The 23,835-nt window shown below is 39.4% G+C and overlaps 1 protein-coding gene across 2 annotated transcripts in view; it reads right to left on the bottom strand.

Moving 5' to 3' along the window:
* Positions 1-11,562: 11,562 nt before the first annotated feature.
* The window catches only part of LOC307255682 (GTPase IMAP family member 4-like), a 100,090-nt gene continuing 87,817 nt past the window's right edge, over positions 11,563-23,835 (bottom strand). Inside the window, exons 1-2 of one of the 2 annotated variants that reach the window (XM_080034428.1) lie at positions 15,681-15,944; positions 11,563-13,527 (exon numbers count right to left, since the gene is read on the bottom strand). In XM_080034428.1, the coding sequence (XP_079890554.1) occupies positions 12,716-13,527; positions 15,681-15,705 (837 nt within the window). In that variant the 5' untranslated portion in view covers positions 15,706-15,944 and the 3' untranslated portion in view covers positions 11,563-12,715. Of the gene's footprint in view, positions 13,528-15,680; positions 15,945-23,835 lie in introns of those variants that run through there. The other variant, XM_080034429.1, reaches the window with a different exon arrangement.

Raw genomic sequence — 23,835 nt, 5'->3', positions numbered from 1 at the left:
CTAATCTAATCGATACTTGACATCGTTCTATTACATAAATACTATACACAACTCCCGTAAACGATTGTAGCATCGATTGTGTTTTTTTAATTTCATTAAATAGCCTAATTAGGCGGTGACCAGCTGGCTTCGTGCTTGAGTAACTCTGAAAAGGGGTGATTATGTGGGATGGGGTTAGACACTTAAATATTTGTATTGAGGTAGGCTGCCTTATGGATTGAGCCGGTTTCTTTGTTTTGCTCAAAGCTTCTCCACCGAGCCGCGGGCCAGTAAGTGATTCATTCAGGCAACGAACCAGTTGCTGCTTCGGACGTCACATGTCACGTGATTTGTTTTGCTCTGAAGCAGTGCTTCTTGGGAATTGTAGATCAGGGTTGAAGCACCTATCGAAGCTTCAGTGTCACACTGCCATCACTACCTGCTTGCCTGCCTGCCTGCCTGTTCATGTTTTCGACTCACTCCTTTGGATTTTGGTTTTCCCTTTTGCCTGCCTCTATTGGACTGTTTGCCACACTACTACCTGGTTTGTCTTCACATTAAAACTTTTGTTGCTGCACCTAAACTGTTTTGTGTCATGCTATTGGGTTCTCGTCTGTCCATCCCGGAAACCTGACAAGCGTACTACTTGCATAGCCTACATATTTAATACTTAGACTAACATTTTAGAAGCGATGAATGAATGCATCCCCCGCGCTGCAGAGTCCCCCCAGCTGCTCCAAGTCGGAGACAAGTGCCGCAGTCCCATGCATCGCTCCAGTTTCCACGCAAGTTTGATAAATGAGGCCCAGTAGGCCTATTGTCCACAATAATCTTTATCGTTTTCTTCATCTGTGATTTCTGCTGAACTGCAGTGAGGCAAATCTCTGTTGACAGAGGTAGATTGTTTTTCTTTCAGGTAACCAGCCGTTGATGAGTGTTTAGGCAATGTATCTGACGCTTGGCAGCGGTAGAGATGTTTGTCTTTCAGTTAACAGAAGGGATGCGGGTGTAAGAAACTCAGTTTGATCAACAGCCAATAACAATAACGTTAGAGCCTCTCCCAGTGTTCCTCACAGGATTCTGTGTGTGTGTGTGTAAGTAATAAGTAAAGCATAGGTAAACTTTTAAAACGGAGCCATTGCTTGAATAGAGGAGACTTTGCCTTTAAATATAAATTAAATAGACAATTATGGGGGGCGCCTTTAGCTCAGTTGGTAAGGCGTCCCCCTCCCGGGCCGGGCCCAGCAGCAGACCCGGGTTCGATTCCCACCCGCGGTCGATCTCTGCATGTCACTCCCCTCTCTGCCCCATTTCACCTCTGTCTCTCTGCACTATCAAATAAAGCATAAAAATGCCCCAAAAAATATCTTAAAAAAAAAAAAAAATAGACAATTATCAGTGTGGAAAATATTCTTCATGATATCCAGGGGATCACCTTTGTATCAGCTTTAATCAAATACGCGATGCAAACTTTTTCTTTGGCATCATGTTAGTCCTTGTTGCGCCCAGCCAAACACGCTCATTCATTTCGGCCTTCTCTCCTCTGAAGCACAAAGACTTTCATCCCCCCAGGCTGATACCCATGTTAATGACTTTACACTTACAAGCCATTGGTCAGAGTTGGCTTGTAAAGCAGTGTCATCACTGCTTTATGATTCTTGTCCTGCTATATGTGGACTTGCCTTAGTCCAGTCCTTCTCAAACTTTTTCTGTCATTCCCGACTTCGGAGGTGGGGAAATGTTCCAGCTCCAACGTCCCCCATGCCTCAACAAAATGAGCTTAAAACGAAATGATCATATTTAATAAATAAAATCATGTTCTAAATCAATAACATCAACTAGGCTTACACCAACTTAACTAACATTAACATAAATGTGCATTTGTGTCATCACTTTGCAATCTGAGCAGAAAAAAAGAAAATGCATTTGGCATGAACAAGTCAGTGTGTGAGTCTTATCACTGCATTAGTGGATGTAATTGCACTGCACATCTTTTCAAAACAGGACAGCAGGCTTGACTATGCCACCCTCAAGTCATGCTAAATGTTTTTATGTATTTTACTACAATGCAAATAACCATTGTTTTCTTATTTTTTTTATTGGAAAAACAATAAAGAAAAAAAGAATGATCATGGTCATGCTCAATGTTGAGCTGAGATCTGTACGTGGTATTCAGTGAAGCAACAGCTGAAAAGCCCATCTCACAGAGAGGAGAAGTCATTGCGCACTAAGTGAGGGAATTTTCATTTTCATGTTTTCACATGTTTGCAAACAACAAACCCTGTTCACCGCTGCCAACACAGAGGTGACTCACTGCAGTTCAGCAGAATTTAGAGAAAAAAGTTTACTGAACTACTGTTGAACTTAATATGATTGGCTTCTTTGACTGTCCTGGCCATGTTTGAGTTATACAGTGTAGTGTGAAAGTTTGTGAACCCCTTGAGCCTTTTGGAATTTTATTTATTTTAACCATTATTAATTCATTTTTATCAATACTAGTTTTTTTATATGAAATAACAGATGTTTGTTTATCAATTCAACATTTTTCTTTTCCAGAAATCAACTGTTAAAACAGATAAAACAAATAATTTGACAAATGTTGTATGTGCAAAAGTTTGTGAACCCTGAGCTGCATTGCTTAAATCGAGCAAGGTAAACACAATCAGGTGGGCCAAACTGATTGATGAAATAGACCAATGTAATGAGAGATCTTCAGGGAAGAAATTGGGCGGCACTAGATAAAACAAAGATAAAACCAGGTCAGTTTAGGCCCACCAAACTGAACCCATACAGGTCAGACATGCTCAAAGGGGAAAAAATCTCAGAGGATCTCAGGAATAGAGTTTTGATGTTGCACATTTGTCTGGGGACAGCTATAAATTCATATAAAAAAGTTTGAGCTCCATCGGTCCACCGTGAGGCAAATTATCTACAAATGGAGAGCTTTAAGAGTGACTTAACATCTGCCTAGAAGTGGACTTCCTTCAACAATATCCTCAAGCGCCACAAGAAAAGTGATTTTTCAGGTAAAAGCCAACCCTTTTACCTGAAGGGGGACGCCTTACCTCAGTTGGTAAGGCGTCCCCCTCCCGGGCCGGGCCCAGCAGCAGACCCGGGTTCGATTCCCACCCGCGGTCGATCTCTGCATGTCACTCCCCTCTCTGCCCCATTTCACCTCTGTCTCTCTGCACTATCAAATAAAGCATAAAAATGCCCAAAAAATATCTTTAAAAAAAAATAGACAATTATCAGTGTGGAAAATATCCTTCATGATATCCAGGGGATCACCTTTGTATCAGCTTTAATCAAATACGCGACGCAAACTTTTCCTTTGGCATCCTGTTAGTCCTTGTTGCGCCCAGCCAAACACGCTCATTCATTTCGGCCTTCTCTCCTCTGAAGCACAAAGACTTTCATCCCCCCAGGCTGATACCCATGTTAATGACTTTACACTTACAAGCCATTGGTCAGAGTTGGCTTGTAAAGCAGTGTCATCACTGCTTTATGATTCTTGTCCTGCTATATGTGGACTTGCCTTAGTCCAGTCCTTCTCAAACTTTTTCTGTCATTCCCGACTTCGGAGGTGGGGAAATGTTCCAGCTCCAACGTCCCCCATGCCTCAACAAAATGAGCTTAAAACGAAATGATCATATTTAATAAATAAAATCATGTTCTAAATCAATCAACTAGGCTTACACCAACTTAACTAACATTAACATAAATGTGCATTTGTGTCATCACTTTGCAATCTGAGCAGAAAAAAAGAAAATGCATTTAATTTAATTTAATTTAATTTAAAATCTTTATTTAAAAGGGACAATGTACAGTTAGAACATAAATGTTGCCATTTGATGCACTATACCAGATTATAGCTTTAAGCTAATTTGCATCTGTAGTCCCTTGGCAGGTCACAAAAATACTGATAATAATTTGGCATGAACAAGTCAGTGTGTGAGTCTTATCACTGCATTAGTGGATGTAATTGCACTGCACATCTTTTCAAAACAGGACAGCAGGCTTGACTATGCCACCCTCAAGTCATGCTAAATGTTTTTATGTATTTTACTACAATGCAAATAACCATTGTTTTCTTATTTTTTTTATTGGAAAAACAATAAAGAAAAAAAGAATGATCATGGTCATGCTCAATGTTGAGCTGAGATCTGTACGTGGTATTCAGTGAAGCAACAGCTGAAAAGCCCATCTCACAGAGAGGAGAAGTCATTGCGCACTTTGTGAGGACATTTTCATTTTCATGTTTTCACATGTTTGCAAGCAACACATTCATACACCGATAGCAGGCTAAGGGTGCGAACACACTGAACTCTGACGCGTGGCGAGATTACATACAAAGTCAATGTACAAGCGCTTCGCCCCGCGAATCGCGCCAAGTGGCGGGCATTGAGTGTTACACGCGGCGCGTAGTCGTGCGTCTTTTGCGGTGCGGCGAATGCAGAAGTTGAAAATATTGAACCTTTCGCGAGTTGCCGCGCTGCGATAGCCAATCAGCATTTAGCTCCTCCCGACATCACTCACTTCTGAACGACGGACAGAGGAAAATAAAATGGAAGAAAAAATAATAATTACCGTTTGCGGGATCCCGGTGCTCTATGACACCACCAGCATCCTCTACAAAGACTGGAATACAAATTTGCGGCCGTCGCTCAGGGTGAGCGAGGAAGTCGGGCTCCCTGGTAAGTTATGTGAATATTTGTCTGTTGTACAGCTATCGGTTTTGCTTTATATGAACCAAGTTAGCACCGGTTAGCATTTGGGTAAAGCACCATCAGCATAGCAGACTGTCCCGCTCAGCGCTGGTTAGCACCAGCATAAAGCCCCTAGAGCAGGCTTTCAGAAGAACAAACCTGCGGTGAATATGACCCAATATGATCAAGCAGTGCAGCACTCAGGGCAACCGCCGCCGAGTGCAGTGTCTTTGCACCTTAACTATTGACATCCACACGAGGCAAGGTGGGTGAAGTGTCTTTCCCAAGGACACAACAACCATGACACAAGTGGCAGGGCGGGGATCGAACCGCCAACCCTTCGATCATTGGCCGACCCGCTTTACCACTTGAGTCACAGTTTGAGTTATAGAGAGCAGAGCAGAATACATAATCATTGTGTTATAATGATGATGAGTCGTTATAGCTAGATATTAGTCCCACAGAGCTGCTAGCATGGCTCTTGTCTTAAACTCAGACACAGTTACTCTGTGTTAACAGTGTTCTCAGTGTGGGGGGCGTCCCACCGGTTGGGAATAGAGACATGACAGGTGGGGCGCAACAAATGGGAGGAAAAAGCACCTTTTTTTTTACACCCACTGCTACACAGTACCTACTGGTACCAGATCATGGGACATATGCTTCGATATGTGCGATTATTGTTGACAATAGGCCTACTGTAAGGTTAAACACAGAGGTTATTGGTCGTTTTGGAATATGTTTTTCCCAATTTAAAACGTAAAAATAAAGCAGTATTGAAAATTCAGAAAATAAATCTTGTAGGCCTAGCATGCTGTTTAACTTAATAGTTGAAATAATAAATACAATGTGTTTTCCCCTTGAAAATAACTAAATGCATATCTACAAAGACAAAGACAGTACAGTGTGGCACTTCTGTAAACACTTACTGAAACGTGCCTGGGCCATCACTCTCATGCATTCATCAGACTTTTCTCTGCGCTGCCTGAGCTGTTCATATCGATAGATGTGTTGCCACGGTGAAGTAGAGTCTTAAACATTCCTAGCTTTGCACAGCACTTCTTTCTGTTACATGTCCCTACCTGAATTCCAAATATCCCCATAGAACAGCGCTGCGTTGTGTTATCATGATGATGTGTCGTTATAGCTAGATATTAGTGCAGTCTCACAGAGCTGCTAGTGTGGCTCTCGTCTTGGTTTCTTAGACAGTTACTCCAATCTTTGTTTTTACTCCAATTTCCCGGTGACCTTTACCTCTGCCACTTCAGGATCATTAAGTTGGTTCATTAAGGGCCCCAACATAGATACACACACATACAAGATTGTATATACCCTTGAATCTAATAGGGAGAGTTTAACCAGTTTTCATTTATATTATTTATGTAGAAGATTCTTATTATTTTTAAATAGTTAAATCCATTTTTACTCTTTTCCTTTAGCTGCTCAAATATCAGGACTTATTTGGAAACAGTCTGAGCCAACAGCAGTACATTTTATATGCTTTGTGTATGTTTTTTTTTCTTTTGAAGGAGAAGAAGATTAGTGTAGCTTGTGATATCATATGTGAGTTGAAATATGTCAGGCGCACCGGTGGTGTAGTGGATAGAGAGCGTACCATATTGGCTCCGGCCTTTGTTACAGTGGTCGCGGGTTCAAATCCAACCAGTGGACCTTTACTGCATGTCACCCCCCTCTCTGGTGACATCTTTCAACTCTCTCTGTCTCCCCATTTGAACTCTGTTTCTCTCCATACTGTCGAATAAAGCTTGAAAAATGCCAAAAAATAACCTATGCGAAAGGAAAGGAGATAGTGGTATCCCATAATCCTTTACTGCGGCAAGATTTAAAACAGGCCACCGCCGGAGTTTACCGACTCTACACGAATACGAACGAGAGGTAAAACAGAAGAGAGGAGAGGAGAAGAGAGGAAGATTTAACTCGGCTAAAACAAAATACCCCCCCCCCCCCCCGTCCCCCGTCCTCCATAAATAATAAAGAACTCATAAAAGACCAACATCATAATAGTTATTTTCGTAGCACATAATTTACACCATAAGAAAATAAAATACCAACTTCACATTTAATGAAGTTACTGGGGGCAGTTCATTTCAACATCAACATAAGTGTAGCCTCTTTTTATTCCACATGTGAATTGTGATATATGCGAGTGATTCTCACTCTGTTGGCGACAACCTGATTAAAATCAATATGAAACAACGCATGGATCAAACGAGCGCTTGTTGTAGTCCATTTTCGGAGAATAGTGAAGTTTCACGCTAGTGACTCACGTCAGAACTACTCGCCGTCGCGCAATGACGTCGGTTAGGAAAAGTGGAGTGGAATTCATTTGAAACAGTGCTGTCTTTTCCTATGTTCGATAGGAAGCACCTTTCATCTCTCCTTAACCCCGATGACGTTTAGGGGTTAAGGTATAGGAAAGGAGGCTTATAGGTTAGGAGATTGGACTATTCGGATTGGCCCCTGGATTTTTAACAGCACCCCTGTGGCTGATAGACAGTAGTGCAAGAAGTATTGAAGGTTTTTACTTTTGGTCAAAGTTGCAAAACAATTAGTTCTGAATTCAAAATGTTAACTAAGTAATGATTCAGATGCTGCAAAATGTACTTAAATGTAATCATTTACATCCCCACTATGTCTGTATGTCCCCACGACGTCAGTAAAACATGTTTGCAAAGGCACTGAAATCAAATAAACAAGTCTACAAACTGCATTATAACATTTTATTATTTTTTTATTATTTTTTTTATTACATTCTTGAGTTGAATTACATAAAAGTACATTTTGGTATCATTTTGAACTGATTGTGAGGCAACAGTATGGAAGCCACTAAGATTCAAATGGAAACTATTTAATGATCTTATCTGTTCATTAAATATCAAACAAATGTATTTATTTAGTGCAGCCTGATCCTGGCTTAACTTTTATTAAGAGATTGGAACATTTAATTTGTTTTCTACACCAATATTTCTATTATAATTTTTAGAGTTATACTTATCAAAGCCATTCAATTATCAATTCAAGAGGATACACTATACATTGTTGTGGCTTTATTTAAAAAAAACATGATGTATGTTAATGAATATAAGGCATGTTAAAGCAGTTAAGTAATTCTTCGCTTCCATTCGGTGAATACACGACTGATGCTTGCCGCAGCAATCTGACCTTCGTAGGTGCATTGTTAAATTATAAATAAGGTGCAAATTGAATTACCATACCATCTGATAATACTACATATTACTCTTAGTGCATTGAAAAAAAGTTTAACTTGTCCAGGGACTTGAGTATCCCAATTATGTTCATATAATAAATATATTCAAGGCATTTAAAGCTGCTCCGAGGAACTTTTAGTTTGTGTTTATTCTAGCGCTCCCTTTGGACGAAAGTGTTTTTACTACGCCAGCTGTTGTTCCTGGGTGAGCGTATACCCATGACAAAGGCATTAAGAACAACTTGTAAATCATATGTTGCCAGTTGTAATAAAAGTCACTATATAAATGTTTCATGAAAAAAAAATATATAAAATTAAAAAAGTAAATATTGAAATAAAATCAAAAAAAGTTTTCCTATGATTTTTATCCTTAAAGTCAACTATCCAACCAGTAGTAGTATTTCTTTTGTTCGAAGATTTTTTTTTTTGGCATTTTTAAGCTTTATTAGATAGAACAGAGTTGAAATTAGGCCTACGTCATACGATTTTAAAGCAATCATGGCAGATCTCCATCGTAACGTTCTATACAAAAATATCAAAGACCTTTCTGGACTAGCGCCAACAACGGGTGTCTGCGTAGCATTATGCAGTTAACTAGCTAACAATCTAAAAGCTTTTATTTGAATTCCCGGCCGATCCAAATCTATCTTTCATCTATCTAGTCATTGATGTATTGATCTATCCATCTATCATCGTGCCCATCCACCGCTAAAGATGGTGAGGTATACTTTTTTCTTTCTTTCCTTTTTCAAACTGCGGTGGACTTGGTGGTGCATCAATGCAATGGACCGCATACTTTTTCTAAGCTAGCAGAGTGAACAACAACTCCCGCATTTGCAGCTCTCTCTCTCTCTCTCTCTCTCTCTCTCTCTCTCTCTCTCTCTCTCCATCGCTATCTCAATCTCCATCTCTCTCTCTCCCTCCCTCTCTCGTAACGTAGCTAAAGTTACAGTAAAAAAGGAGTACAGTAAAATGTTTTGGCTAATTTCCAACTGTAGTCCCTGGCTTATTGGGACATTCAATTTTGATTAATAATGACCCGGTTTTCAAAGGCTTTAGTTAAAGTTTAGTTTATTTCAAAAAGACTCCATTTCAGATCTTCAAGGTCATATTTTATCACTTTCTGAAGTTAAAATAAATTGCTTTAGAGGCTTTAAGTTAATAAATAGGAATAGCTTATTAAGTTAAGTTAAACATGTGGTCAATGTCTGCAAAAACCACTATACTACCACTATATAAACATTCCACAACTTCACAACAGTTTTTTGTAACATGCAGTGACCGCATAGACAATATTCCATCGCAGGGCTATCAAGGTGCCAAACTATGTCTGCATCCCAGAATGGAAGCAGCTGAAGAAAATTTCAACTTCAATTTTTCTTCAAGACATTTCTTTCACTCCGATGACCCTTGGTTTTAGACAATGCCATCATAATTGAACAGGTGAATATTATTTATTATTATTTATTTATTATAATATTGTTTATTTTGCAATTCTTAAAGGGGTTGGCCTAAATTAACATTGCCTCCCATCAGCGTAATTGTTTTTAAGTTAAGCAAGTGACTAATAATGATACATAAACCTATATGCTCTCTGTCCATGGTTCTGAAACGAGACCGGAAAATAGATGCATTGTGTAGAAGGATTTGTGTTGTCGTGTTAAAAAGAGATCTGTAGCTTTTTATATATATTCTCTGAAGAAAATATACTTTGTTCTGCCATACCATGGCTTTTGTTGAAATGATGCCACTAAGCGGGTTTGCAAGCAGGACAGTGACGAAGACAGGTGAAACAAACAGTGCAGACAATGTTTTTAGCAAGCTTTATTAGATAGTAGAGAGTTGAAATGGGGAGACTGAGAGAGAGAGAGAGAGGGGGGGGGGTGACCTGCAGTAAAGGTCCATGGGTCGGATTTGAACCCGCGACCACTGCAACGAAGGCCGGAGCCAATATGGTATGCGCTCTATCCACTACGCCAACGGAGCGCCCTGTGCAGACATTTGATTGACATTCTGGGCAGTTATTCAGCAATAGCTCACGACAGGCATCGATGTACGCTTATTATATCACGTTAAATGTGCGTGAATGTATCAATAAGGAAAGGAGAACAGCTTAGTGCAGGGAGTCAAGGCGTTTAAAACTGTCCTATCTTTGTTGTCAGTTGTCATTTCAGTGATTGATACAAACCCTCCTCCACCCCATTCACCTCCAGTCTTCACCACATCATCCAGACCTTCATCTCTTTGCCATCACTAGTATCCATCGGGATTTTTTTCTGCACAGCGCATGATTTCGCTTCCCCCTTCCAGATGACTTAAAGATGGGGTCTAATCACCAAAGACTCTTCTAATTTCATGAGCACATTTCAATAAATACATTTTTAATTCTTTAACCTCTGAATTATTAAGTCTCTCCTGATTGAACTGGCTAAAGCACATTGAGGAGATGACATGTTATCTTTGCCAGAAGCATAGCGGCCCCACGCAGCTTGGGCTACTTTCTGGGGAAGCCGTCCACTGCTTACAGGCTAAAGATGGTAAGATATGATTGAAAACACAAGCACTAGTAATTTCTCACTAGCACTATTCATGTCTGTATTTGAATAGATTTTTAATTCAAGAATTGTGTGCGTTATTTTTGTCTGTTGAAAAGTTGAAGACATCGCAGTGCAACAGACTGAATGAGAGATGTTAAGATGTGTGCAGGAGGTTGGCCATCGATGGACCAGACCAAGAGGCTTTGGACTACAAGGAGTGAATGAGTAAGTTTTGTATTACTTACTGAATTTATAGTACTTAATATATACTCAATGAAAGGATGCATTTTGCCTTCTCTTTGAGCGGTTATAAACCTTATTGATCACCCTAAATTGTTAAATGAAATTGGGTTAATTGGCATGAATTTAAAATGTAGTTAAAATAATAATTTTTTGCCTACCAACAACCTTGTTTGGTGCCAGGAAAACCCCTACATATAATCACATCAGATATAGTTCAAATACCTTTTTCCCGATATTAAAAGTGTTTTGGGCGGCAGCTCCAAAGGCAGTGGAATAGTGGGCCTTCTTGTAAACCACATCTAATACAGAATCACGTTTATTTCAAGGAACATTAATGCCTACAAGGAATTTGCTGTGGTATGATGGTGCACACAATAACAGTAAACATGAAAACATAACTAAGAATAACATATACAGAAAAAAAACATAAAATAGTAATTTTGGCTATTTATTAACATTAACAAACAATGTTCTTTTTATTTTAGTTGTAACAGTTATTATTATAAGTTGCTTTTATACATTAAATTCACGTAGAAATAAAAGTAACAATATAAATGTTCTTATCATTATTCCTTCAAAATAAATGTTTTGATGCTGCCTTTAGATGTCTGCTCCTACCTTTGTCGTGCCCAAATAAACCACCAGAGGGCAGTGCTTTACTTTATGATTCGTCCACATCGTTCCAAGTAGTCTTCTCAGTTGGCTGCATATGCTTCAGTGCAGAGCTTAATGAGATTAATGAGATTTGCTCATATGATGCCCCTTTTCAAATCAAATCAGTTTTATTTGTATAGCCCGATATCACAAATAGACATTTGCCTCAGTGGGCTTGACATTCCATACAATATGATACAATATGACACCCTGCCCTTACACCCTTAGCTCGGCTGAGAATAGAATAGAATCGAATCATGGGGATAGAATCATGTTTTGAAACAATACACACTTGGCCATATCTTTGCTGAAAGATGTTTCAGTTGCTATAATAATTCCTTCATACTGGGCATATAGTTTTACACTTTTAATTAAAGATTTTGGCTATTGGGGAAATTTTAGTAATAGTAATACATGGAGGAAATACGCTTTAAAAAAAAGGAAAAACACTATTAGAAGATGTTTAGCACATTTTATTTAATATTGTATTTTAAAATATAAAAACAACCTGGCCTTGAATACAAACATTACAATGGATGCTCACATGAGTTATAGAATTTACCATATTTCATCTTTACATAGGTGTAGAAGCCAAATGTTATCTATAAGTGTCTGTCTGTTATGCACTGTGTGGCCATTAGGTGGCAGTCTACTCTTGCCCTATAAAGGCATGACAGGAACAATGATTGACAGGTGTTTGACCTGGAAGGGCAAACGGTTTTTGACCGCTATTGTTTTGCATCGCTATGAAGCTGCACTTTGAATGTAAATATTGCACAGTGGAATAAACTTATTGTATGCTACACAAGAAGAAGCTCTGATGATATTATTTACAACTCAAGAAAGCAAATAGTGAAGAGAAAACAAGCGCGTCAGCCAGGTATCTGGGTCGAACCATCTCAGTAGCTTGAAGCATCAGCTTAGCTGCTTTAATAATAGGTGTAATGCATATCACCTGCCATTAATTAAGGTTCGCTTTGACATGGCCATGCCAAAGTATCTCTGGCCTAATTTCCTGGACATCTCCACATCAATTTCATAACGTTATTTACCTCAATGCATGCATCAGTGACTTCACGCAACCCCCCACCCTCCCCTTTTTACAAGACTTATTACAAAAGATAGGACACATAGGACACATATTTTTTGACGATCACAAACTAATTTGATTAAGCCTTTTAATTTACCTCTCAAAGTGGACCAAATTGATGCATTTAACTAGAAAAAGGAACAACATTTTCTCCCAGGAGGAGAATTTGTCTTTCAGCGGGGCTTTTAGATAAATCGACACTATGATACAGCATTGTTTATTTAATTTATATAAACATACATTCAAACTGGTGAAGCCTCAACTACTACTGCTGCTGCTTCTACATATTTGCAATTCGCTTTTCCAGTTCTCTTTCGCGTGCTGCTTTAACCTCCATCTGTTTGTTGAGGTCCTTCTTCGATTTCTCAAATTCTTTCTCATGCTTTTCTTTTATTTCATTCTCTAATTTCTCTTGCTCTTTGCGATGCTCCTCTTCTTTCTCATACAGGACTTTCTGTGTCTCCGCTTCAAGTAGCCTCTCTGCCTCCTGGAACATTGCATTGGTGTAATGGCTTCCCCCGTTCCTATCTGTTATATTTCTGATCTTGGTGAGCAGCCTCCTGACCTGAGAACGATCCTCCAGGGTGTTATCGAAGACATGGTACTTGCCGTTACAGTTGTTGACGAGTTCCTGCATGTCTTCGTTTTCCTCCAAGCACTCTTCAATCGGTCTCCCTTGGAGCAGGTCACCAAAGGTGAAGAGAACCATGCTGTATTTGCCTGTGTCCTCTCCAAAGAGCTCCTGAATCTTCTTCACAGTATTCTTATCTTCTTCTGTGTATCTGCCCAGTTTGATGACGATCAGGAAGATGTGGGGTCCAGGAGAAGCATTCTTAATGCACTGACCAACATGTTTTTCGGTTTCCTCTTCACTAAACCTGGTGTCAAACAGACCCGGAGTGTCGATAACAGCAATCTTTTGTCCATCTACCTTATTAGTGCCCTTTGCACATTCTTTGGTCTGAGATTCGAAGGAGAAATCAGAATCGAATGCCTTTTTTCGAAGAATGGTGTTTCCTGCGGCACTCTTCCCAGTTCCAGTCTTCCCAACCAACACAATCCGGAGCTCCTTATTATTGAATACGGGACTCTCTGAGGGGATAACAGAAACCATCGACATATAGTTAGAAATGTAGATTTTAACAAAATAATACAATGTTGACACTTAGACAGGCTGATTTCACTGTATGAGTATTTTAGAGGCTTCCGTTTGTGACGTTACACTGAAAGGTGTTTCTAGTATTTTGTTCACCTAGTTCAAATCAACAAGGCTAAATAAGAAAAACATATTCCTGTGCAATGCATGGGATTTAAGAGAAGTCGTGTTACTCCATTTAAGCACTAACCCCTTTAGACCTTTTGTTGTCAGTTGATCATTTGCATAAGTTAATGCAAATATATTAGAGATGCACCGATCTATCAGCCATCCGATCGATCCAGGCTGATTGGCTTATTTTGTATTGATGTGTGCTAAACCAAACTCCTCTACTGAGCTTGTGTCAACAGCTATTATCCCAGAGACAAGACTTTTTACATGAAAACACTATCTGTAGTTACTCTACTGCCGACCCTCCCAACCAATTTGATTTAGCAGTGAGTCGTACAAATACTTTTACTATATAAAAAAAATGGTAACACTTTATAACATGTTCATAAATAAGTCATTAGATAATGTTGAACTTGTGATTTAAAAAAGTAATATATATGTAGATGATTAATAAGTGATATTATAACATCACAAATGTGTTGAAGTCATCTATAACGCTTTTAGTTAATCATGAAATGCTCATTAACCCCTTCAGACCCTGCATCCATTGGAATGGACATGACATATTTATTTCTCTAAACCAATAAATACTCTGTAATTGGATGATGTCAGCACTGCTGGTTACTGATTGGATCCTGATTATCCAATCAAAATCATGTAATGACTTTGAGCATGCTCTGAGAGAGTGAGAGACATCTGACAAGACAAGTATGGCTGAGCCAATCCGGAGAGGGAAGAGTAACTGCCCATTTTCAATCTAAAATCTACATTTATGTTCATGCTAGCCAAACAAACATGCTCTCAGTGTAATTTCAACTATTACAAGTGATAATATTTGAAGTTATTTTGAACATATGTCACGTAATTAATTTGTAGGATTTTTTCAAAGTCCGATGTCCATTACAATGGACATCAGGAGTCGGGCGAATAACCTTGTTAAAGGTTCATTAGCCTACTATAAAAAGCATGGTTATGTGTTGGAAGTTCCATGATCGTTTTACTGAAGGCAAAACTGATGTCTTTTTTATGTCATCTTATCTACAATCCTACATATATTGTCTTCATGTGCATGTTCAGATTGCGTCATAGCATTTCCCTCTCTTCTAGTAGGCACTGGGCTTTCCTGGTGATGACCCCACTGCTGTTCCCTACCCTCGCTGCGATACACATATCAAGTTGTGCATGTTCAGAACCTTACACAGACTCAAAAACATCCAGTTCCAGATGTTTAGGCCATACCTGAGGACATATATGCCTTTTATTTTTAATGTTTTTATGACATTTTATGTGCATCGTGTCCTGGCGTCCATTGGAATGGACATGAAAAAAAACTCATAAAAACACGAGTTTGAAAAAAAAAATATATCCACTCTGTTTTTATGTTCAAGAGTGGTCTGAATCAGCTAAAAAAAAAATATTTGCCCAGCAGAAAAAATGCGGGTCTGAAGGGGTTAAAAAATCATTGGTAAATGATTAATAAGTCATTTACAAACCTTTCTGCATCCCCCTAATCTAAAGTGTAAGCCATTTATCAGGTTCTAACATGGAGTAGGGCTGTCCTGGACAAAAATGTACATAGCTGAATCTGATTGCTCAAATCTTGCTTGTAGTCAACTAATCGTCAAATCAAGCATTTATGTTCCTGCTTATTGATCCAGGCTATTATACTGTTAATAAAAACTTGAAAGCAACTTAAGCTTTTAATCAATCTCCATAGTGTGTGATATGTTAACATGGCACTTATTAATAATCTACAAATATATATTACTGTTTTTGTAAATCATTAGTTCATCATTATATAATGACATATATGACTTATGAATCACTTATAAATTAATGAATGAATGAAGTGTTACCAAAATGGTAATTTGTTTTATAAATGCTAAATGTTTTATAGTTTGATTTTCAATAAAATGGTGCAACCCTTATACATGATACAAGTCATAATTAATAATATAAATACATTTGATTGTCTTACCATCTTCGGCTGGTTTGCTGGCCATAGTTGATTTATGGGGAGATGCGCTGATCTGCTGCTGATAGAAGAAGTCGTATAAAGTCTGTCCTCAACAACACTTCCTTATATAATGCAAACCACACCCATAAAACACTGCTGCCATCAAATTTCATTGAACTCTTTCGTAAGTTCTGCTGAGGTGGCATGTTTCAAAGAACAAACGCCCAAAGGCATTTGATGAAATGCAAAGGAATGTGTGACCGTTAATGTTAAAATCTACTACTATCCGTGATCTAAGACGCGCTGCTAAATGCAAAGGAATGTGTGACTGTTAAAGCTGGGGTTGAGAGTTTGCGAGAACGCTCTGCCTGCTGTAGCTCCTCCCTCCAAACGACAGCTATGCGCGTTCATGTGAATTCAGTTAATCTAATCTGGCGCTTCATCATTTTGTGTGAAAAATGGTTCAACGCGCCGAATGCACCTACGCAGGTAGTTTCCCCCCCCCAATATATTTATTCCCCTAATCAACCATGGCTGCGATCAGACCCAACCCGACACAACAGCGATCATGTCCGCACAAAAACAACAACAACACGGCCAACAATTGTGCCAAAAGACAAATAAACAGCAACTGAACGGAACAAATAGCCTTAAAACAGCATTGCAGATTCACGCCGCTCGGAAATGAACACAAACAGCAAGGCAGCACCATACCAAACACATTTACAGCAGCATTGTGTGCACGGCAGTACAAAATAAAGGCAAGTAGCCTATGTTACCCTACCTGGCTGTTACGGGACCGTGGCTGGCGTAGATAAACACCGGTGCTTCGCTGTACTTGTCGTGAAAGTTCCCCGGACTTACCCGTTATGTTTGGGTTCATTATATGGAGGTGGTGGCCGCACACAACCGGGTGAGTTAGCTCATGCTATCCGACCGGTGCTAACTTGTTTTATCGGCTAAAGCACAGCTACACATATTCACTGAATTAACCAGGAAGCCCATTCTCCTGGCTCACTTTCCCCACGTCTTCTAACCCCGAGCGGCTTCATACAGCACCAGCCGCCCGCAAATACATTTCCTCCTCTGTGTTTCTCAGCCTCTGTGTACACACTGTCCTCCCACCGTGTTAGTTGTTGGTATCCGGGGAATGGTAAATTGAGGGTTCGTTGGTGAAGACATTGCTATTCGCTGTCCGCTGTAGTAGCGCCAAACAGTAGTGTCAGACTGCTAGGGTTGTGAACGCTCACGCAACTGACGCATCAACATCGTTTCCAAGGTGAACGGACAGTCCCACAGCCAATAAGAACATGACATTTCATGAAAATTAACATGAGCGGTGGCAATTTTTGGGGGCAGCACACAGGCAGGGGGGAGCAAAGTGATGAAAAAATATTTTCAGACCACTTCACCTACATATAGCTGAATGGCTATTATGACAGTTTTGCCAAATATTACAGTGAAAAAATTACCAACCCTAGCTTTAATGTTAAAATCAGATCATTTTCTTCAGACCTTTTTGCCAAACACTGGGCCAATTAGGAGAAAACACCACAAACGGCAGTGTCAGCAGTGCCATTCATTTTCAATGTATGCTCTCTACAAAGGGCGACTGGAGCATCGGCTGCAGATAGCAGTGCCACTGCAGCCACCTGAGCGACCACAGACCCATTTGAAGCTTTTGGTGTGAGTCTCCAGTTAAGGACAATATACAGTAACACAAATAAAGCAATATCCAGCCTAATGAGATAAGCAAACATTTTACGATCAAGGGGAGAAGGCAGGGAAAAAATTGGCCAGGCGTTTAAAATCTTTGCAAAATTAAAGAGCCATCTTGGAAATGTAATAAGAGGAAGGGCCTAAAGTAATAAACCTGGGAGAAATAAATAATACTTTTTTTAAAGTATTATTTGAAGATTTAAAAGGGATCCACTGCTTAAATAGAGGGGAGACTACTTTTAAATATAAATTAAATAGACAATTATCAAAAGGCTTGAGCTAGAAATAAGTGTAAATGATACTAAAGAAACTAGAATCACAGAATGCCATGACATTCCCCATAACTTATTACCCATGCTGTAATTCCAGTTTTTAAATCAACTATGATCTATCTAGGGCTGCAACTAACGATTATTTTGATAATCGATTAATCTGTCGATTATTCTCTCGATTAATCGATTATTAATCGATTAGTGTTTTGGTCCGTACAATGTCAGAAAATGGTGAAAAATTTTGATACATTTTCCAAAGCCCATAATGACGTCCTCAAATGTATTGTTATGTCCAAAACACACAGATATTTCAGTTTACTGTCATAATAGGATTAAAGAAACCAGAAAATATTCATACTTGAGAAGCTGAAATCAGAGAATTTGGAATTTTTTTATCAAAAGATTACTCAAAACGATTAATTTTAATAATCGATTAATAATCGATTCATCGATTCATCGTTGCAGCTCTAGATCTATCTTAATTTCTTACTACTTGGACACAATTAGGTCTCAAAGATCAACTAGAAGAACTAATCTTCTACATAATAATCAAAATGAAAACTTTTAAACTGTCCATATAATATTTAAGGGTATATACATTTTGTATGTGTGTGTGTCTACGTTGGGGCACTTGTGTACTGTTGAACCATAGAATAATGTTATGATTCTGAAGAGGCAGAAGTAAAGGTTTCTCAAATTTTTCTGGTTAAAAAAAACATCAGTGGTGACTGCAGACTTGAACCTAACAATGCTTGAGTCCATTACGTGTTGATGCAAATGGTATTGTAGTTTATTTTGTTTAAAAATGAATGAAAGAAAACTGACTGCTCATACTTAAAACAAAACTATAGAGCAGAATGTGGGCTAAGCCATTGTAGAACAACTTTTTGCTGTTTTTCCTCTTCGTAACATTTATCAGTGGGCTACACTGTGTCACGCTGCTACTATGTCACCATAGTTAGCTTCTCTGAGTCACCTAACAGAAGAGATGCGTGTGAAAGAAACTCAGTTTGATCGACAGCCGATACCGATATTACATCACATTTTCTGTGAATTAATTCTCTTTAAATGGTGATGGGAGGGGGAACAGGGTCTGCTGTTTGCAAACATGTGAAAACATGAAAATGCAAGAGGACTGAACCTTTGCTCAATTATTAGGTAACCAACCGTTGAATATGTGCTTTGGCAATGTATCAGACGCTTGACAGCGCTATAGATTATTTTCTTTCATATAATAGAAGGGATGCATGTGAAAGAAACCAGTATGATCAACAGCCAATAACAATAACGTTAGAGCCTCTCCCAGTGTTTCTCACAGGATTCTGAGAGACAGTGTGTTTCTGTGTGTGTTAGTAATAAGTAAAGCATAGGTCAGCTTATAAAAGAGAGCCACTGCTTGAATATAGGGGACATTTCTTTTAAATATAAATCAAATAGACACATATCAAAAGGCTTGAGCTAGAAATAAGTGTAAATGATACTAAATAAACTAGACAGAAACTGGTTATTCACAGAGGAGAATATACAGTAACGAGTTGTCCACTAATAAAGCAATATCCAGCCTAATGAGATAAGTAAACGTTTTACGATCAAGGGGAGAAGGCAGGGAAAAAATTGGCCAGGCGTTTAAAATCTTTGCAAATGAAAGAGCCATCTTGGAAATGTAATAAGAGGAAGGGCCTAAAGTAATAAACCTGGGAGAAATAAATAATGCTTTTCTAAAGTATTATTTGAAGCTTTACCTCACAGAATGCCCTGACATTCCACAGAACCTTCATAATCTTCTAGATCAATTAAAGACAACTTATCGACCAACAAATAGGGTCAGCTTATATACAATGGTGCCAAACTGTTGAGAAGTTTGTCGAGCTTGTTCTAGGAAAGATTTTGACAAAGTTCAGGCTAAAATCTTTATAGTTTTCTTCATCTGTAACCTAAGACACGCTATTCTTTCAGGTAACAGAAGAGATGCGTGTGTAAGTAACTCAGTTTGATCAACAGCCAATGGCCGCGTTTCCCAGATTCGTTAAGAGCCTCTTTGGGCTAATTACTTCTTTGGAGCGCTCTTAAGAACGCTGTGAAAGAAGAATGCGTTTCCCAGATTTGTTCTTAGCGAAAGTAGTACTTTCACTAAGATGGAACTGTACGACGGCGCTGACCCACTCTTTCAACCTTCTTAGCGACCAAATCGTCAGTGATCATGCCGCGTCAGGGAAATTTATTTCCTCCACTTTTCGAAATAATAAAACAATGTTCAATGCGGACTATAAACTAATAGTAGAGAAAAAAAATGTTTTAATGAATTACACGTTTACGTTTTCCACACACATGTGAGTTTATAGTACTACACATAAAAAAATATCCACAACCCTGTGGCATTTGACAGATATCAAGGAAACAGATTTAATTGAACTCAGCTGAACCTCATCCAGAGCGGCTCCACCTGCTATAAAGGCGTTGCCAAAGTCCGCGCGTGTGAGAAACCATGGCTGCAATACAACAGCCTCGCCGTGCGCGAAGCCAGACGGTTTACATAAATGCATACGTGCGTCGGCACTTCTCCCCACTGGACGTGCTATCAGACCGGGCCGTCCAGGCAAAGTACCGACTGCCCCGGCCGTGCGGAGATCCAACGGCTGATCACTCTGGTGTCTCCACACACATGCAATTTTTCCTTCAGCCCGGAGATGCAGCTTCTGGCTGCGCTGCGTTTTTAAGAACATATCAACCTCTTCTGAGGTCCAACAACCCCCAGCCCCTACCCCTTTACCACCAGTCACCAAGCACTGATCACTAAACCATAAACCCACAACCACCACATCACCCATATCAACTCTCAGGCCTGAAGGCTGAAATAAATAAACAGAACCAGCAGATGTAGGCTACATGTAACGTCCTGCACACTATGAGTATTGCTGCAGTGTCCGAGTGCTTTACCTGAAAGTCTGGCACTGGAATGCTGTTGAAAGGGCGCACTATACCACACGTCATTAACCTACGCTTAGATAAATGACAAATTGCCTGGGACTTTTTGTTGCTATAGGTTTGACACTCTCATTTCAATGCAAAATGATCCACACAATACATGGTTGAAAAGGAAACCAAAGTAGTTTATTGAAACCATATGGGGGAGGGGTTACTCCGCGCTGTCTTTACTGGGCGTCTGCATCACCTGCAACGAAGGGAGATTGATTAGTGAAACCTTCGCACTCTTCCTTTTTGTTTGGTTCTGGAACTCCTGCCACTTCTTCCTCACAGCACGCCAGTCACGCAGGCCACATGGGATGGAGGGGGACATATTTTCGGCTATGGCCTGCCTAACACGGTTCTTCACCGTGATGTTCTTTTTGCCCCTTGTTCCCCCGAATAAAACTGCCCGGTGCTGCCAGACCTCGTCCACTAAGACGCCCATCTCCTCCGCGGTAAACGACGGTGCCCGCTTGTTTCTTTTGCTGCCGCTTTCTTCCACTCTCACGTGTGTGCCTATCCACGGGGTATATATGCGCTAATGGGCTTGATTACTACTTGGATACACTTGTTGCCACCCCCCCCCCCCGCACCCACACACCCCCACACACACACTATACATGCGTAGCCTAATTCCACCTGTGTGGGGGTGACCACGGGGCGCTGTGTGTGACTTATGCGCTGATAAAGAGGTGGGTGATCGATTCGCCTGGCATCGATTTATTCAGTTTCAGCACGACCGCGGTGGACAGCTCCCACCAAAGTACTTCTTTCGCTTCGTCTTACGCGTTCTCCAAAGAAGGCACTTAAGATGGCATCTGGGAAACACCCGTATCTTAACGCTCGTTCTTTGGCGAACCCTTCTTTCGACCCTTCTTTGGCCCCAAACAACGATCGAATCTGGGAAACGCGGCCAATAACAATAAACATTAAAGCCTCTCCCATTGTTTCTCACAGGAGGTTGTGTGTGTGTGTGTGTGTGTGTGTGTGTGTGTGTGTGTGTGTGTGTGTGTGTGTGTGTGTGTGTGTGTGTGTGTGTGTGTGTGTAAGTAATAAGCAAAGCATAGGTCAACTTTTAAAACAGCGCTATTGCTTGAATAGAGGAGACCTCGCTTTTAAATATAAATTAATAGACGGTTATCAGTTTGTCAAATACCGTTTGTGATATGCAGGGGCTCACCTTTGTATCAGCTCTGATCAAATAGGCAACGTAAACTTTATCTTTGGCATCATGTTAGTCCTTGTTGTGCCCGGTCAAACACGCTTATTCATTGGAACTTTTATTTTTATTTGGTTTGACTTGATTTGGCAGCTGTCTCTGTGAAGGACCTATTGTCACAAGCTATCTGTGCAGAGTACATTAGAGTCAGGCAGGCTCTGATAAGTGTTGTAGTTTTAGAATATTTTACATTACAAATCTTGAAAGTCCTGCGTCACAACCATGATACGTCAACACCGACTTACAATTTCTGAAGAAGTTATATGAAATGTTTAAATAATTTTATTTTCCTGAAGTAGTTCATACTAGTACCTATCATCAACAGAAAAACCAAACTGCTACTAGAAAAACTCTATTTGTTCTGTTTAAGAAACGTTAAATATGTCAACACCTTCAGATATCAAAAACATGTACAGTATATTCATATACATTTTGATAATGGTTTTTTGTGGCCTCTATCAGTTTTGGTGAATATTTGTGATCACTATACATCTCATGGGTCTAGCATAAAATGAGGGAACATTTATTTGTGTTTTTTGGTGTCTGACGGAGTTGACACAAAATAAATAATGGCAAGCTAAAAAGCCCATGTTAAAAAGGAGAAGCAAGGTAAAAAGTCAATTTTGATAAAAAAGGACAAAAGCTGGGAGGTTGTGTCAAACCTTAGCTCAGTAGCTTGGATACATACATGTCATTTAATTTGCTTAAACATAGGGTTTGTATTTTTTCAACATTGCACCCTGTTTTGTCCCACTTCTCAAGAATCACTGATATACTCAATGAAAGGATGCATTTTGCCATCTCTTAGAGCGGTTATAAACCTAATGGATCAGCCTAAATTGTTAAATGAAATTGGTTTAATTGGCATGAATTTAAAATGTTGTGAAAATGAAGTTTTTGCCTATACCAACAACTTTGTTTGGTGCCAGGAAAACCCTTATATAAATAATCACTTCAGATATAGTTCAAATACCTTTTTCCCAGTATTAAAAGTGTTTTTGGGTGGCAGCTCCAAAGACAGTGGAATAGTGGGCCTTCTTGTAAACCACATCTAATACAGAATCACGTTTATTTCAAGGAACATTAACGCCTACAAGGAATTTGCTGTGGTATGATGGTGCACACAATAAAAGTAAACATAAAAAACATAACTAAGAATAAGATATACAGAAAAAAAACATTATGAAATAATAATTTTGGCAATTTATGAGCCACAAAAAATTACATTTTAAGGACATCAAGAAACAATGTTTTTTTTATTTTAGTAGTAACAGTTATTATTATAAGTTGCTTTTATATATTAAATTCATGTTGATATATAAGTAACAATATAAATGTTCTCATCATAATTCCTTCAAAATAAAGGTTTGGAAGTTTACATTAGACATTGGCCTTTAGATGTCTGCTCCTGCCTTTGTCGTGCCCAAATAATCCAACAGAGGGCAGTGCTTTACTTTATGATTCGTCCACATCGTTCCAAGTAGTCTACTCACTTTGCTGCATATGCTTCAGTGCAGAGCTTAATGAGATTTGCTCATATGATGCCCCTTTTCAAATCAAATCAGTTTTATTTGTATAGCCCAATATCACAAATAGACATTTGCATCAGTGGGCTTTACATTCCATTCAATATGATACAATATGACACCCTGCCCTTACACCCTTAGCTCGGCTGAGAATAGAATAGAATCATGGGGATAGAATCATGTTTTGAAACAATACACACTTGGCCATATCTTTGCTGAAAGATGTTTCAGTTGCTATAATCATTCCTTCATACTGGGCACATGCAAACATTTATTGGTCTGGCGCATGCTCTGCTGCGACATCACTCACCGTACCTCGCTCGGCTGCACGCCACGTCTGTCTACGTCTGTCTACGTCTCGTCTCACTGTCTGTCTGTGTACGTATGGACTGGATAAACATGTCCACCCTCTACAAATCATTCATCATCCCTGTGACTATTGTATGGCTAATCTGTGATAGCCTCGCACTACA

The sequence above is a fragment of the Ammodytes marinus genome (assembly GCF_949987685.1).
Source record: "Ammodytes marinus genome assembly, chromosome: 9".
NCBI lineage: Eukaryota > Metazoa > Chordata > Actinopteri > Uranoscopiformes > Ammodytidae > Ammodytes > Ammodytes marinus.
The sequence above is the reverse complement of the archived record's forward strand: the minus strand, read 5'-3'. Positions and strand labels throughout refer to the sequence as shown.